The sequence below is a fragment of the Lineus longissimus genome, chromosome 4 (assembly GCF_910592395.1).
Source record: "Lineus longissimus chromosome 4, tnLinLong1.2, whole genome shotgun sequence".
Lineage (NCBI taxonomy): Eukaryota > Metazoa > Nemertea > Pilidiophora > Heteronemertea > Lineidae > Lineus > Lineus longissimus.
Window position 1 is genome coordinate 4,819,564 of NC_088311.1, and position 19,008 is coordinate 4,838,571.

The following is a 19,008-nucleotide window of genomic DNA, read 5'->3' on the forward strand; positions in this document are numbered from 1 at the left end:
GGCGGCAATCAAGTGCCGTCTACGTCGTATTCCACTCCTGGAATTAAGGGTTTTAAGTTACTCTATGCACGATCGATGACATTCACCGCGCATCCAACCTTTCTGGTAGCAAGTTGGAACTGTCCAAGAAACGCTGCGTGCCTGTTGAAGCGGGTGAACGCTGCTGCTCTATGTGGCTGGTTTCGGAGACGCATCAGGCGGCCATGGTATTACCGTGCGAGTGGTCGTCCGAACACCTTGAATTGTATTGCGGGATCGGACTACTCGGACTACTTGCATGATAGCTCACGGAAAATCTAACCCTTTTGGAACAGCCATCCTTTCTTTCTGCGTCTGATTCTCTTGAGTGAGTTAGCTGGTGTTCCAGTCTGGAGCACACGAGGCCGACTTTCATTTGCCTTCCGTGATAGGTGACGACGTTGACGAAAATGAGTCTAATCAGAGGCGGTTATGTTCCACGCTGCTTGCCCTGCTCAGAAACACGCAGTGGTGTAGTGGTTGGGACTACCGGATTCCTGACCCTTCCCTTTTACAGGGTACAAGGCCGTAGATTGGGTTTCCTCATATTCAAATGCGCAAATTATACGCTTGTTTGATCAACTTTAGTTTACAATATATCTAATCCGAGTCGAGAAAAGACCCGCTTGGAAATGAAAACATAAGCTACATTATAATGCACTAGCATATACCCATGGAGCGGGCAAAGTTGAAATGTAATATACATTAGTTAAATGGGCACGATGATTGAACTACATTAAATTTCTAACGTTACTAAAGTTTTATTAAAGGTTAAACACGCAATGAACTGCATTTAGGGACTTATTGCTGCTATCTACATGCAACCCCCAATAGATTGATTGGAGTACGCTATTTTACACAATGCATTGAGACCAGTGACAGCAGGTCCTGTTCCAAATAAGGCCCTCACATATTAGGCATATCACCTACCCACTCCCGTACCCAATGCCACTGTCGGATCAAAGCCAGGTGCATGGAGAGATGCAGAACACAATTCAAACTGACAACATCAGTCAGTAAAGAATAAATCAAAGAGCAAGCGCTGGCCACTGTACATATTTTGTCCATCCTGGCATAACTGATTCTCGAATGGAACTAAAATAGAATAGGCTAATCATTAATCTCCCTGCTAATACCCTGCACCATGGACCAGGTTGTGTAGCACTACATACGTGCTGGAAGCTAATACTGATGTGGCAGGGAGAATATGCGTGAAGTTTGTGTATGCTTTTGAGAATGAGCGGAGCTCTCCAGTCGACGTGCTCTCTGAAAAGTTGTTATTTATTCTAAAACCACCAAGATATTCGACGTATGACACCCTCAGTGACACTCTTACTTATGATCCACACCTACGAAACCAAAAGTTGCAAGAATTCGACGCATTTTCGAGGCCCAATTTTGAAACAAAAATCGCCTCCTATTTAGCGGCCACAACGCGCATTATAGTACAGATGCTTGCAATTTTAAGAATCCATGGCAGAAAAAGAAATTTAAAACACTAGGTGGCTGCAATTGAGATTGGATTTGAAAAGTGTCTCCTATAGCATGGCGATGAAGATCGAGAAGACGTTTTCCTGACTATACACTCCAACGCAGTGGTTAACAGTGGTTAAGTGGACATCTGACGGCGTATTAAGAGGCTATTATCACGTGCATTTATGATCAAAGATCGATCTGTTTGATGTTAGAATTAAATCGGAGGTCATCATCTCATGACCGTTTCGAATGGACGTATCGGTTCTTTGACACAGATGCCACTCTCCAATGCCAGAGGCATCGGTATCATCTTGCTGTGGCGGACGCGAAGAAAGATGGGCGTTTTAATATCGCCACTGCTTTGGGAGAGTAACTCGAGACGTGCACTGTTAACAAAGAAGATAATTTCTTCCTGTTTGGCTGCTGGTACCTCTTCGTTGCCGCACTACGACCTTGCGTTATATTCCAATTTCCTTTGCAAACATTTACAAGGCAATAAGGGAACTAGGGGTTATAAATCATTTTCCCCCTCAATATCGAAAGTGGCACTTAAGAAATATACAGTCATGTAATTCTTGAATGGGGAAGGCACTTAGTACGTGTTGCCTGATCCATCACTTTGAAGTTTAATTGGATATACCAAAATGTGACATCTTACTGTTGGGTGAGGTCTATTCTTATCATAAGCGCGCAGCAGAAAAGCCGAAGGCTTTTCTGCGAAGCGCTACTATGGTTAACGTGCATACGACGTCATCCAATGTAAACAATGTTTCTCAAGTCCATGGATTCGTTTCAAATGGCTTAAATTTGACTTAAAATGGCCGCCAGAAGAGATAAACGCGCGAAAGTAGTAACTCGACTATTCTGAGCTCCGAGAGAGAACCAGACGATTATTCTCACTGTTTTTTAATCAAACTTCAATTTCTGGGGGTTTACCCCCCCCGACATATACATGTGTTTTGATTTTTGAGACTTTAGTAATGATATCCAAAAGATGCTTAAAATGGATATAATCCCGAAATAATGAAGCAAAAGACGGGCAGGCGTTCCGAAAAAAAAAAATTTATTTTGAGATTTCAATAAACCTTTTGAACGAATTCCACATGGGCCGTGGTGGGATCCGAAGACACCTTAAGGAGGAATGCATGTTTTTATGGGGTACCATTGGTTTTGCAGATCTTCTGTTTTTTTCTAAAGAATAATCAATATTCGCTAGCAGGCTTTTTATGCTCCCAGGTATGAAGAGGGTTCTATGTTCCTTGAGTTCTTTGTTCATCAGTCTGGTGTTCCTCAAGAGTAAAGTGTCTTCAAGTCTCTTGGCCAGCAAAAACCCTTTCCAACCAATTTTTTATGCATTAACCATTCGGCAACATGTTGGTGGGGGAAAAACCTGATCCCTAGATCCCTGACCCCTTGAATTGGTTGCCCAGGTACGACCACAAGCAATTGCCTCAAGGAAGCCACCAGTACGACCTCGTGGGAGTCTTGCCAATATCATGCCAGTGAAAAGGAAGGGTAATGATGGTTGAGGGTTGCAGTTAGGGTACCATCAAAGGAGTACCTCTTCCTCGCTCTGTCAAAGGACTGCACCATCATGAAGGTTTGGGGGTTCCACTCGAGCGCCCCAGGGTAAGCAGCTCGGAAGGACTTATTGAGAGGCCAATAGGGGGTTTGGGGGGCCTTCCCCCCAATGCACTGGCTAAAACATGTCAGAAGGACGGGGGTTGGGGGGGGGGAGGGGCTCTCCATGGCGACAGTTGCGCGAGTTCAATAGAGCTTGCACTTTACATTAGAATCTGCCAGAGTCCCAGACTACGATAGTCTGGACACCTTTCGGGGGGGGACATTTTCCATTTCTTTGCCGGCTATTATGACGATGGAGTTGAGTTACTGCTAATGCGATACACGGAGAAAAATGTCTATCAAAACAAAAAATTGGCGGAAGGAACTATAGCAGGGTCCCAACCAGGGGGTTTGGGGGGTTTCCCCCCCAACCTAAAGGCGCTGCGCGCTTACTAGGGCACTGCACTGATAATATTATATACTACCTAGATATCCATTAAACTTCTGATGGGGTGATGCAAATTCCTTTAATGTGTCGGGGGGAGGGGGGCTGGCCTCTTGTTTGATTATAATGTCTATCCAGCAGGTAAAACCTCAATCCTCAATCCTCAATCTTTCGCGTTATTAAAGGAATGAGGTGACTAATCTGCATAGACGGTGAGGGACAAAATCGCGCAAAGCATATAGCTGATGTGTTACGATGCCTTTTAAAACATTTATGGTGGTTATTCAAACCAAAGCAAAAGGCAAAACATTGTGATCGTCTTAATCGAGTTGCGGCGGATAAATAGATACAAATTTCATCCCACGTGTACGCGAGACTCTAATGTATAATTATATTAAGCTAAAAGCTGCACGCGGGATGAAACCCTAATCAGATTGAATTTCCTCGAATTATTCAAATGTGATGAAATTTTTTCCTCAAAGCCGCGGTCCCTTGTCCCTGAGCGTCGTTCCCTGGGCATGTTCAAAATCCTACACAGGGAGCGAATAGAAACAAAATGTGCAACTTGTAGCGTACTCACCAACTCCAGCAAAATACTCTAAAAGAGATGCTGAAGTTGATAGTAAAGATACGAGAGTCGACTTGCAAAGCTGTGTCACGGTCTAAATCTAGTTTCTGCTACATGATTGTAGCTCCTAATGATTTTGGCTCACAGTCACAATACCATCAGTTTGAAAGAGCGAGTTACCAATGTTTAAACATCCATTCCGGCTGTCCTTATGATATTGCATCCATACAAAATTTAATCAGTTCCGGTCGTTCTAACTGGTATGACAGATAATGAAGATATTGGTCGATATTTTATCATGAAGAAGACAAACAATCTTCACTCGAGCAAAAATTTCGTGTTGCGAAGACATTGTATGACTAATTGAGTAATTAGTCCCCCAATCTTCCGGTCGATGAACGGTTTCTTGTGCTTGCTTGGGAAACTGCACGCAAGGGACTGTTGACTAGTTCGTTTTCAAAATGTTTTTAAAAAACTCTCAACTCTCAATTTGATAGAGATGAAATTTACCGAAAAAAGGGTCATTGCATTTAGAAGAAATACTATGCCTTCAAGTGGAAAAAAACAACGAAAAGGGTTTCCATTGTAACATAGCAATGGTATACCGCATATTGATATTCCGTTTTCTGTCACTATGCTTGTTATTTAGTCAAAGATAAAAAAGCCATGATATATGATCCTTTTACATCCAAATATTTCTGGGTTATTAGCTACCAAAAAAACTTCTATTGATAAAGGCCTGCCTGAAACTATCTGAGCTGAACGTTTCTGGGTCATTAGCTATCAGACTCTCGCTTTACTTTCAATCTTTAAAAACGTGATCGTCTTATGAATAAAGACGCTATTAGATATTCCCATGGTACTTTACTCGTAAAATCAAATCAAATAAGAACCAACTAAAAGGTGTCGTGCTTGGCCTATCATGCAAATAGGAAAAGTTTTTCTGATCAATCAATATTGGAAAAATTGAGTTGCCTTCCAACGAAATATTACGTTGTATTCATCTGGTAAAAAGGTTCTTCAAAAAATTAATGCAAGTTCTTATATGGCGCTTAATAATGTACAGCACTTTCAAAGCATCACATAAAAACATGTTTATATAAAAGAGAAAAAAATTCACCGTCAGTTTCTTCTGTTACTGCGATCAAATTGCAAAGTATATTATGCATGAACTGTGCACTCAACAGAGTAACCCATTTGGTAATTTCATGCCTCAAATCTTTTGCCTATGATGTATGATATTGTTCCCCGGACAGTTTATATGTTGAATCTTCCCAGTGTTCAGAAACATGTAGCAAATTCCGAAATATCGTGTTTGTTTTCTTATACACCCCGTTTACCGACGCATCCTACCTCAATCACGATTCTACATTAATCTTGTTTGTATTTATCATCTTCGTATGATAAACCCAACGTGTCTATTGGGATTATTAAATTGCATCCTGCCTCGTAAAAGTCACATTCCGTCCCTAAGAGCTGTTGCTGATGAAGTATTGCCTTTCATTACTTAGCTGCTTAATAGTGTGAAACATAGATATTATAAGCTATCAGAAGTCTCGCGCGATGATATATCGCGAGATGATACTTCTGATTACAGACGTTATATCTCTTGAAACAAAGGATCCACGTTTGCCGGGCCGCGCAGCGAACTTGATTGAATCCTCACTTCACTTTTTGAAGCATCACAGCTGAGTTATGAAAACTTCTACCCTGGAAGACAAGAAGGATGAAGCAGAAATAGTGCCACGATGTCTTTGACATGAATCGGCTATTTCAAACCATTATTCATCTGGTCCTTGACGCTGTTATGACTTTGAGGTAGTGACGGGGCTCGCAGCAAAACCAGTGACTCCACTCGGTCGGTGCAAGCTTTGTATACATGTAGGCATTGCAGCCCATGTGTCGTGGATGTTGCTCTGAAACCGTAAACAAGATAAAGCGATTTTCAACGACAAGCGAGAAGAAAGTACATGTACTGCCAATAAAAATTGCGCAAGCTTCTCTGGTAAACAAAAGGTTAACCTGTCTCGTATTCTTCTCATCCAGAAGATAACCTTGGGCGGTTGATGCTCTCCTGTTCCTTAGAAATATAAATAAAAAAACGATTGTGCAAAATGACACATGAGTTATGAGTCAAGCATTATTTCGTTCTCGGCGTAAGACTCTGACTGATGGGGCGTGATCACAGATACCACAAGACAACTCAATATGTTTTCCAGGGGCGATTTCTTCTACAGATGCGTGGTATCAATGTACATGACTGTAGTACGCATAATTCACAGCCTATCTCAGTACAGTTCCTTCATTACGACATTTATCTTATCTATCATATAGTGTGTAGTCTCGATTGGCAGTCCCCTGACACAGGCATGGCATTCAGTATCGAGAATGTGCCTTAGCGTTATCTTTCGTGGCAAGGTTGCCAGTAAATTGTTGCATATGACGACATGTTATACGTATAGAACAGAATAAACTCAACCGAGATGTGTTATTTGCCGTTAGCTTTGATATAGGAGCTATGACTTGATGGCGTTTGTTGCCATTCATCTATAGGCCTTTGTAAAGAAATAGGTGTCGGCGTGGCAGGACCTGTGGTAAGATGACGGTAGTACGATTCAACCTGATAACTACCAATTAGTCCAAAGGTTTGGAGTTACGAACTGGTTCAATATGCATGATGACCATTAACTGGTCCGTCAGCTACCTGAAACCTGAAACCTGATATGACCATCCAAATTGATGAATGCAATATTGATGTGGTCTGATCACTTAAGATTTTCACGCAAATGGGATCATATCACCTGAGCCTGTCCGTTAATGTCAGAAAGTAATGAACAGTCGTCTTCTTCAATGAACATGGTCATTTCATAGCCTGGCAGTTAAGAGAGTCGACTGCTACTCAACGTCAAGGAATAGGCCCGTTGGGTATTAAGTAAGGGCTTATAAAGCGCTTTGTAATGTACAGGTACTGTCTCCAGGCGCAGTACATTCATTCCCTCTTTCTGTAGAAACCACATACTGCGCTTCACTTATAGTACATCACAAATCTCATGAGTCTTATAAAGCTTTCGTGAGGCCGAAACTAACAAGACTGACTCCGAAGGTCTCCGTCTGCTATATTGATGTGCCCACATCTGAGTCTGGTTGATTGTTCGATTTGCCAATTTCATACACTCAAAGGTGTCCTTGATAAATATATGGGAAGGAAAATTACCATTTTGGTTTGGAAAAAAACATTGCTTCTTGCTCGAAGCAGATCGAGATTTGCACGACAGCTTGGCGTAATGGGCTGTACATGATACCTATTAGGGCCGCTGTTATTGTTAAGGCACCTCTTCTCATTCATCACATGTGTGTCTTTTAATGAAAAATAACAAAATTCGCTCCAGTTGTACTTTTTATTATTATCAATTCCATCCCTTAAATGTACCTTCGCTGTGTTGACGACGATAGTTTGAACATGGACATAAGACGTATCATGTCAACACAGAATAACAAGAAATTGTCCTGAGTCCTAGAAGAAACGCAAGCGAGAAAAAATTAAACAAGTATCAATAATATTTTATTCACAGTCATAGTTTTGTTCACAGAAAATATACAATTTAAAATATTTGCCAATGTTTTATCATGTTTATCGAAACTCAAATCAAAGCATGTGCATACATTCATCATACGGTTATGTGCATACATTGATTTCGATTTTATGTCCTAGAAGAAAAGTGCGTGAGGTGGGCCAACTAATTGATGATGTTTTTTTCCTCGAAAACTAGCTTTGAAGTTCTAAATATCTTCATAATTTTCTTTCTGACATTGTCAGATATCATCGAATACCAAGAAATGAAATAAAATAGTTTTGGACAACAAACCGCTTCTGTTAACATAATGCACACTACATAACATTTGGATAGCCATACCTTACCAGGAACTGATATCATTTTCATAATAAGCTTGAAGCACATACACTTATCGTACATGTAGCAACACTTCGCGTTCATTCTGTCAATAACATACAACAAAAATTGATAGGTTTCGATGATGCAAAACGCTTTTCTGCACGCCAAAGCAACTTTTTGAGATTTAGTAATGTCAACAAAAGTTCAGTGATAGACGCAGTAGCTGTAGAAATATATCAAACGCCAGCCAGCGTTCAGGGATAGATGGAGCAACCGGAGAAATATATTATCCGCCAAAGTTTAGGGATAGATGGAGTGAGTAACCGAGGAAACACATTATTGTTATCAATCAACACATGTTCAGGGACAGATGGAGTAACCGCCATGTAGAAATGTTGACTCTACTCGCCAGCCCCTGGAAAGCAGGTTGACCAAGTCCATTGGTTCAGTAGTTTGACGTAGACTTCGTTAGCCCGAATCACCAAACATGTATTTGCATATTTTGTAGCTTTTTCAGCAGTGAACAAAACCATTTCCCGACCTATCAACACATAATGCAAAAAGTCAAATTCAACTAAACATCCACATGTATGCCATGACAACGGTCACTCGGCTACTTCAAGTCACCTGTTCAAGTTGAATACTTTCTTCCTCTTAAAGGGGATGCCAGTAGAAATAGGGTATAATTTACCCAATGCATAGTTTGAAAATCACTTTAAGAAATCACAAGTTTTGCTACAGACTTGACACAAATTAGCTCAACTGATAGATTGGTTTCGTCGAGAGGATTTCATCTTTAAAGCAAGAGTGCATCAAGAAAATTTGAGGCAGCCACGGGATTCCTGTGTAGAATGCAATGTAAGTATATATACTTCCCGAAACTACTTTAATGCAAACAGCTGATAGAATGTACATGTAAGTCGTCGAAGACTTAGAAGGTACAATGTTACTGACGTCAACAAAAATCGTTCCTTTCGTTCTATTAGGCAGGTTTTTCAAGCTTTACGAGGAGCTACGAACGACGAAAAACGAAGTAGGCAAATGCATTCCATCGACGATTTAAAAAAGAATTTGCCAGTTCCACCTACAACTAAGAAAGGATGATATTACCTGTGTCGCATAAATGAATACCTGCGCACTTTCGGCCGGGAAAAAAGTCCTACACGGTTTCCCAGTTGGCGCCAGCTTGCATCCTCTACCGCGATTTATGGCATAGTCATTTTAAACCAAGACTAGAATCCGAGTGACGAACCTGCCATACAATATTCACATGTCCCTCCCCCTCAAATATTCCGACAGCTCTTCAACCAGATTATTGGCCTCGTGTGCTCGTTGTTCATAAATTCCTATCATAAGGCACCTCTTCGTAGAAATGACAGCGCACCCGCCGCTTCCGGACTCATCCACACCGTAAACAGCATTGCCAATCTCCGAGCGCATATATCTAAAGTTCTCATCACCAAGGTTAATCCCGTTGACCGCGAGCTCGCCGGGGTTGTTGCGAATGGCACGCGCCAACGTAAGGATCTGGTCCTTTTTAATGCTTAGGCCTTTAGTCTGGGCGAGTATCTGGCCGTCCTGGGAAACTATTGCAGCCTTTGAAACGATCCCCGTCCCTACCATACTGTTGTTGACAATATTTCGCCACATACTGGCGTACTTCGACTTCTCGATCTGAAACAGAAACATGAAGGTTGCAATTTGAAGTTTGGAACAAATGGAAAATCTGAAGAACGGTGGGAGACTATAGCATGTCGAGTGAGCGTTTTAAAATAATGCGTTTTTGACACCGCCCCAGTTTAATTTCAGTTTCAAGTTTACCGAAGGTAACGGACTGGTTACGAGTATATACAGAAGGGAAATTGTGTATAGCAACTCATACAGATGATCGCTCTGTGAAGTTCACGTTAATGATATCAATGATAAATGAGCTGTTGTCCTCTTGGAACATTCAATGTTCAGCCAAAACCTTAGAAGTTTCGTTGGTGAATCATGTAACTCAATGGTGGAGGTATCATCACACATCTACATGTAGGATGAAAAGTGATGCATAAGGCTCTTACGGTAGAAAACTGGTTTATCTTTTGGGGAGGTAAGGTGGCCATTAGGCAATTAAGATGCAAATCAAAATTAAAAAAAAACGATTTAAAAAAAATAATAAATTGCCGGGAAGCAATACTTCCAGCTAAAATAGACTAAATTCATCCAGCAGCGCCAATCTGAAAAAAAATGTCAAGTAGAAATTATCATAACCTTAATCATATCCAAACAATGCTGAAGATTGGTAAAACAATTATTGAGAAAAAAACTGAGCAAGATGTCTATTTTGCTGCAACAACGTTGGTGTGTCGCCATACAGGCTACATTTAGGCGATAGTCAAATGGAGGCATTGGTTTAGAACGATCAGGCGAACCTTGGTTGTCCGCTGAAACCTTGTAAATGGACAACTGCTATTAGTTTGTCGTCATCTATATAAAGATGTGTCCGTTTTCTGTCTGTATGACTAATAACTTCCTCATTCTCAATCACGTAATATTGCGGAAAATTGGATAGCCTTTCATGAATAGTCCGGATGGTACTTGAGAAATCATGCTGGTGAAAACCGCAACTGAAAAGTAACCTTGAGTTATACTGGTCGCATGATCGTAATAAAATATGTTTAGTGATTTGCTCATAAAGCGTCATGACAGAAGTTGACGAACATCCTTTTTTTAGGTTAAGGTGCCATAACGTAAAAGAGTAACGTATCCACAACGTTTCACTCGGCTGGAGGTAGGTATACAGGATATGCCCCCTCCGCCGACACCAGCACCACGACAGCGATGAGACAAACTCGATATCAGTGATTGATAGCAACGTATCAACCTTCGTTGTTACGATCGTTATCATCTGAGGCCAATTAAAGATATAGGCTAAATATGGCTCCAGCCCATTGTTCAGCAGTATAGGTACCAAATTTAGAACAAGATTTAGACAGATTTGCAGGTGTCTAGATGGCTTGATGTTCCATCTAAATACTTGTTTTCCAAAATGCCTTCACGAAATGATTGGATATAAAGGAAAAAGCTCGAAACCTTATTTCTATGAGTGTTGTTCTGTTGACATTCGAAAAAGCCCAGTTGTTCTTGTTTCCCTTTTCGATCAACTGTTGTCCATTGATTGTTGGGTATAAAACAGTTCATCTCCATGAAAAATATGTTGTTGTTATTCGTAATTTGCTTGGGGCTAGGACATTTCAAGGAGCACTTGACGTACACTCCCCATCCCGTAATTAACTTCAGTACATGCAATATCCAACACTGTGTCGAGCTGGGGTGCAAGTTCAGGTCTATACATTTTAACTGAATAGGCATAGTTCAAAATACGGCTCTCAGCCGGCAAAAACCCATCGACACAGTATGTTGAGAGGTCACACAAGCAGTTTATAAGTAATGTGCACCTACATTTATCAAAATAATCTTCGACCCGATTTAGGAGATGCCATACAATGATTGCTGCGATTCGCAAAGGCCATTATTAAATCAGGACACACACAATTAAAATCGATGTTCTATGCACACAATCATCAAAATAGATGAGACAAGAGACATATCACCCGAATTTCATCACACTACACAGTGGTACAAACATTTCTAACCTGCTGTGATGCAGGGGCTCATTCTATTCTGGCTTCACTGACTCCCCATCACCTACTACGACCGGCTGCTTTAAGCTATAATAACACTCTTATGTCCCTCTTAAATGCCCAGACAGTATCATTCTTTTTCAAATACGATAACTCTAATTACCATCATGTCATCGCGTATCAGCTGCAGTCGTACTTTCTCCTTTTCCTCCTCAACGGCAAAGTTTATTGAACATGACCGGCCCTCGGGGTCGATCCTGCCATATTTTGGGAAGAGGGACTCATCCTCGTTTTCAAGATCGTGATCACACCAACATGGACAATACGTGGATGTGCATTCGTTACCCATTGTTCAATCAAGAATTATCCACAAATCGAAAGTCAATTTGAAGTGATATGTTCTCTGGCAATCTCCTTCTTTCTTCTAACGAAATTGTGGAGTGTTATATTTCCCCATTTGAAGACCAAGGTAAAGGTTGCTACATTCGCATTATCATCCACACTGTCAAATCGTCTGTCTCCACTTGAATGTTCTTTAATATTGGTCACAACATGGACGTCAGTCGTAAATGCCGTGCTTGTACCACAACAAATCACTGTTATGTTGTTCAAACGATGGAAAATAGGTTAGCAACAAAAGACGAAGGTAATATCATGTCGACCTATCTGAAATACCAAAATACCTAGTCTGTGATGTTGTGGCTGACTAGGATTGACCTTCAAGTGGTTCGGAGCACAAGTTGCCTTTCTGCTACGGATTAGCGATCTGGGTATGTTCCATCGACGCGTCAGATTCTTAGTCCTTGCTCGAGTTGCGAAACATGATGTTGATCACAGAATTATCAATCCAATAAAGCGAAACGTTTCAGTGTTAATAGTCTACCACATTTTCACCAAGTGTGTATCTCCATGGCAAAATCAGAACTGCTGTAAAAATGTGATAGGCGCGAATAACTTCTCCCACAGCTGTCCTACATGTCATAACACATTGACCTGCGTAATGGCCAACCACACGTGTTCGTAAGGGTTCAACCCTATTTTTTTCGGAAAAGGCCCAGTCTCATGGTCATATTTAATAAGTGTCTGCTGGTATACATTATGGTAGCTTGTTGGTCTTATTGATAATTTTGTAATGGTTCCCGATACAACCATTTATTTTTCCCATATTGGAGGTCATATTATTTTAATAGCGTACGCTGCACATAACGTGCGTTATTAAACTGCACTGGTTACCAGGATTATTACATCGGTGATTGGAAATAGCTGCAAATGACATATCATTTGGACACAAATGGCTTGAAGCAGATATTTTTGGTATGTGTCAATGAAAAACCGCTAATTGTTTTAGGATTTTTTATTTCACTGAAAATCTCAACGGGTTGAGTATTATTGTTGGCCTAAAACCAATAAACGTTTTTCAAAAGCTCAAAAACTGCACTTTTTATGAGTTTTCAGACATGAAGTAATGGTTCGATAGGGTTCCTAGTGTATCAAAGCAAACAATTTTATGTTCGCCGCTTGAAACGACGTAAACATGGGCATAGAGAGAACGTTTCGCATGCTGGAATCGATATTTTTAAGTGAACAAATATCCCGAGTTGATAATCAGCGTCACGTAGCGGCGAGTTTTGCTGGTACCCAATGATAGTAAGTTGCCGTTGAAAAGGGGAGGACAAGGCACAGGAACGTCTAGCAGACACAGCGATCAAGACGCTGAAACACCAAGCTAAGAATCTTAGAATATCAAGATATTTCCCAGCACCGAAGACTTTACAAATTGAAAAGATATAAAATACACTTAAACCAAATAACAAAGGAAACAAACCCGAAAAAATTGACCTTACCTTTGAACACCGTCGATTGTCGTGGAACTGTTCGAAAAATGCATTGATTATAACATTAAAAAAACAAACAAAATAATACATTTAACTAAACTGATGTAGTCAACTTCTCAAAAATTCATAGGAACAAACATATGTAACCAACTTTGCAATAAGGAGCAATTCCTGACAATTTGGGTCGTAAATCTGTTTTTCCTCCAAGACGAATCATCAGAGTTGATTCATTGTTATTGCAAAATAAAACCAATAAAACCAACTCTGGGAATCCAACTTTAATTTATAATGTTATGCCATTTCTAATGTTACATATATTGTCACTAAAACTTTTGATATTAATCTTGTTTAAACCTCTGGTCTCAGAACAGTAAGTCAAAGGCTACCCAATGCAATGATGGGTTTTGAATTAATGGTTCAAATCCCCAAATCCACTTTTGGATTTACTGAGTCAGATCACTTGAGAACATCATTCGGCATTTCTTTCCACGCATATCGCTTCAAAATGATACCTTAGAAAAAAGTTACAAGAAATCGAAAACCAGGTGAAGTTTCATGGTGGTGACGTTGAACGAGATTTCGGTCTGACTTACAAGACCAGAGATTCAACCCAGCAACAAATAACACAAATGTCTTATTCCTTTTATAATAAATAAACATTGTGGATTGGAACAAGAACTAACAACAACACAATTAGAAGTTCAAAGAATAGCTACATGCACTAATATGGTTACTTAATACATACATTAGATATTCGAAACCGAGAACCCGTTATTACTATGAAATTTATCCTACATGTACGATTTTAAAATCAAAGATAACGTCGTGTAAATGTTCATTCGATTTTCAAGCACATTTTACACCTAAAAATGCAACTAAATCAAACTACATGTAAGCTTACATATAGGATTATTTCACACCTATTCAGAATGATATCATGCTATTGAAATTCTGACGCCATGTTGACCGAACACTACATATCTAATTAGTATGCATACTCTACAATTTAAGTACTGCCTTGCTAACTATTGAAGAGAGCCATGCCGCTAAATGCGATTAAAGAGAACTAATTCTACAGCTATAATATCACGAATGATACATTTATGCATGGTGATGAGTTGTTCCCAGCATACATAACTACAACAGTGCAAGATCACAATTTTTGCAATAATGTTCCGTTTGTATTTTATTCAGGAACGTCATGTTGCTCGTGACTGACGTCTCTGAGTGTGAAGTATTTTGATCAGGTGCCTTTGAATTAGCATCACATTGAAATAATATGTACTCATCAGGTTCTGAGTGAGCATGTACATTGAATATATGGAATAAGAGCAAGTACATGTATCACATTTTCCTTCGAGGAAATGATGTTCAGCATGTATGGCATGGCAATGGCACGGACTGGTCCGTGCACTTATCAGGTTACTTTGAATGCGCATGATATTGAGAGCTCCCGAGGTCACAATAAATGAGCATGACACTGGAATGTGTCATCACCAAGTTGCTCACAATAAATTGGCAGGTGTCATAAGCAAGTTGCTTTGAATCAACAACATATTGGAATATGTCCCGGTCATGCTGCGTTGTAATGACTATGGAATGTAACCCTCAGAGCTGCATGTATCATTAAGGTCTTCTTCGGTCCTTATGATATTATGAGGTTTACGACTGATAAAAGGATATGCATTACCTCATCATTGTTCTGTCCACCACCATGTACATCTTCATCGTGGTGGTACATCCGTCGGTGGAAGAAAATAACAACGCTCTCGTAACATCCATTTACGGCCCCCATAAGGATTTGCCATTCAGCTGCCAGAAATGAGATAAGTCTTCTCCATACGTTTAAGTCCTTCTCCGTTTTGATCTGTTACACAATACTTTTTTCAAAAGCTGAGTACAGTATATCCAAAACAGTACATGTTAACAGTGATCAGTGTCCAGAAGAAGACTAGCATCCTCAGTCCAGCCGTTATCAGGGGACCTCACTGTTTATGACAGACACCATGCATTACACCAGCACTACCTGGGAACAGGGGAATATCCAGACTCGCCAAATATTCATTGGGGTGTACAGGCATATGCAGATGTACTGTATGCTTAAGATTGAGAAGTACCACCTGCTGCACAAGTTCTGAAATTTGCATTTTCTGTCATCTGAAAACCCATGTCATGAATTCCCATGTACATACATACATTGAATTAAGGCAAGTACTGTGTATAGTTATGAAAGGACAGGCAGTTGAGTGAGCATCCACTTCTGTCAAGTCTGCCCTGATGATATTTTTATCATATATACAAAGTAAACATGTTCGTATGATGCGTTCGTTTATCAAATGACTTATTGTACATAGGAATAATAATAAGCTGTCACATCATAATTCAAGCTGAAATTGCGTTTTTCTGAGTTTTGTTTGCAACGCATCCACGTTACATGTAGATGTATTTTTGCTTCTAATTTTGCGTGATCTATAGAGTTCGTCCGTAATGACGACTAGTACTGGTGCTAAACAAGATACCTTTTATTCAAATTTGCTTGTAAAGGATGACGTTTTGGTACATTTAGCTATTTATTTAGCTTTGGAGACCATTTTTTCCCAAACATAGGACTGCTAGTGGCAGCTAATGAACCCATTTAGGACATCCGCATTTAGGTAGTCATTATGCCCGCAGTAACTATGGTGACCCATCCCATGCAATACAGTGCCATTAGATATGTGTCCCAGGGTTGGAATAAACCGTGAGTGCATGGATGCTGACTGCCTGCCAAAGCTAGTTTAATGTTTATGGTCATATCGTGATTATGTTGGGACAGTAGGGAACGTTTACGAATAAGGAAAGCACTCAATCATACCAAGACAACGCTCATGTGCATCTGTAGAAGATAAACACACTCTGCGATGATACCAATCATGCAGTTTGAATGAAATGTAACAAAACTATCTCTTAACCTTGCAAGACGAGTATAAATTAGTCTTGAGAACAACACTGCTAATGGAAACTGCTTCTGCAAGGATGTACGTGGTGAACATCATGTGTGGTTAGCAGTATCCTTATCCTGTTATAACATTAGGCTATCGCTAACAACTACGTTTAGCATTTTACCAAGTGGGAAACCGGGATAAATTATTCAAAATAACGCAAAACCATTTTCCTACAAGGAGTTATAGCTAGCAGTACAGGGGCTGACCATAAAAAATGAATGAGTCACAGAAAATTTGGCGATCATTTGGGGATTTGATACATGCCGTTCTAATGTGTTTCGCTATCACAAACCTTTTCGAAGAATACATCGTTGAGCTAAGTAGCAGACACTATCATATGAGAAATTGGGGTACCATAAAAATCATGACGCCTGATACATACGTTGTAAGGTACCACTAAGTAACAACACTAGTTAGCATTTAATTTATTTAGCTGCATATCAATTCGACGCCAAATAATTAACAGTGCATCGGCTCTAAGCTCTCCTCAGCGGTGTGGTTCTACATTGATACACGATACTAACAATATATCGATATACGTGTACAATGTTGCTAGCAGTGTCAGAAAACTGGATACATCATTCCAATATTTACAGCATCAGTATTTGAGGCGTGCACCTCTTGCTTGTAATGATGAATGCCCATGAGGTTCACAAGTGGCCCTCTGTCAAGTTTACCTCTGTAGTTTCCTCGTTTAAATGCCCGAAAAGTGGCAAGAAAAAACCTTGGACAATTTGACTCAAGTAAGACACTAACTTAAAGGTACTGACAGATAAATCTAAACTACACAATATATCATACTGTCCTAATAAATGAACTCATAATATACAATCAACAACAGTAAAGACGATTAAGTATTTCTCTATCTCTATTTGAAATAATGAAGGCCACTAAATATAATCCCATGCAACAAAATCTTAAGAGAATTCACTGTAAATAACAAACCTTGTCTTCGTCCTCCTTATCAACGGCTTTTCCTTTTTCTTTTTTAGGTGATTTCCCCGGCGACTTCTTAGGTGATCCTGCGACCGCACCTGCCTCTTCCGTGTTTTTCGCTTCGACATTTTCCTCGCAGTCATGGTCAAGCGATAGTTTAGAAAACAGTTTATTTGTAGCGTTCTTTAAAAATCCAAACCCACCGCCACCATTTGAGCCTGACGCCATGTTGTCTTCAGATTCAATGGATTCTGCAGTTGGTCCCTTGGAAGCTGTTCCACCACTCATAACTGCCTCAGGCAGTGTGATGTCCGACGTCACGTTGCCGTTGGGCTGATATTTTGAGCATGATGCAGTAGCATTCGTGTCGGTCCCATCTCGCCGCAGGTCCCTCTGGCCTGACTTATCACGAAGCTTTGCAAGGTCTGGTACGCTGATATCGGGAGCCTGAAAGCATTATCCCGCGAAAAATGTAAGTTTCCCTATGTAGAGTGTGCTTTTTACATACAATCAGGAATAATTATTGAAGGGCATTTCTCTCGTTGTTATCATCCCACCTTCTTACTATTCCGGAATGAAAGATTCCAAACCATTCATTTTACAACCGTCACCATGGATTTGTAGTACGTGTACATGGATATAGCTACGAAGCGCTACCAGAATTAAGTATGATATTCAGTGGTAACGTAAGATCAATAATTCAGAGTGATTTAAAAGTGGAGATACTTATCCATGGCTAGGACGAGGGCCCTTGAGATAAACTAACTGATTGAAAAATCAACAATTCAACCAACATGCGCACGAGCAATTCGCATGATTTGCGCAAGAACCGGAACACTCTTGAAAATAACGGTTTTTGAACTTTTGAAAAACCTTTCAGGGTTTATGAGCCAACACAAATATGCACCCCCGAATGGTTTTTGAGATTGTGAAAAACTTCAAAGGATTTTTAATCACCAAACCTGGTATTCATCAGAATATCTCTTACCATTTTCGAAACCTGAAAAAAAATCGTACATGCATCAATAAAAGTTTACTTGATTCTGGCAGTTCTGTAAAGAAACACATACACAGGCTCCTTGGTGATACTCCTCCCGATCGACTGAGACACTCCCAAATCAGTGTCGGCGTTCAAACGCAAGTCTCTTCTCACTTCCGCAAGAAAAACCTGTTAGACATAGGCCTACATGTAGTTGTAACGATGAAGGAGAGTAATCGACTGAACTGACACTTAGTCAGGTTTGCAGTACCGGTTTGTGTTTCTTTTTTATCTTGGCGCTTTGATAGCAGTTTCCTTTTTAACTTTTCATCATCCGTGGTTCAACCTGTCACTTGAATTAAACGTAAAGTCTGGTCGCCCAGGTTTGAAAACTTCTCTCTTAGTCTCATGCAAGTATCATGCGACTGTTGGACTTGACGTTGGTTAAGAGTGACATGCCACTAGTTACGGAATATGGTATGATACACCAGGGACCTAATGTCCATAGTGCTACCTACCTTGTCCCCAGCTGTCTTTATCCAGTTGCGTATCATTCTAAAAGAGGAACGATTGACCCTTTCAGGGGAAGATGGTAAGGGGTACATTACGTAGTCGGAACGAATAATGCCAGAAAGGAGGGTCTATGAATTTTGAAATCTTGATGCTACAAAATTCTTCAATCTAA

The 19,008-nt window shown here is 40.2% G+C and overlaps 1 protein-coding gene across 2 annotated transcripts; it reads right to left on the minus strand.

The window, feature by feature from the left end:
- Nucleotides 1-7,610: 7,610 nt before the first annotated feature.
- On the minus strand, nt 7,611-18,336 carry LOC135486120 (uncharacterized). 2 transcript variants are annotated; one of them, XM_064768651.1, is made up of 4 exons: nt 18,333-18,336; nt 17,354-17,791; nt 13,434-13,460; nt 7,611-9,637 (listed from the first exon to the last, which is right to left on the minus strand). In XM_064768651.1, exons 1-4 carry the CDS (start codon nt 18,333-18,335, stop codon nt 9,230-9,232), a joined length of 876 nt encoding a protein of 291 aa, XP_064624721.1. In that variant the 5' UTR covers nt 18,336; the 3' UTR covers nt 7,611-9,229. The 2 variants fall into 2 exon arrangements, with proteins under 2 accessions (XP_064624721.1, XP_064624722.1); XM_064768652.1 differs by lacking the exon at nt 13,434-13,460.
- Between the last annotated feature and the right edge of the window lie 672 nt (nt 18,337-19,008).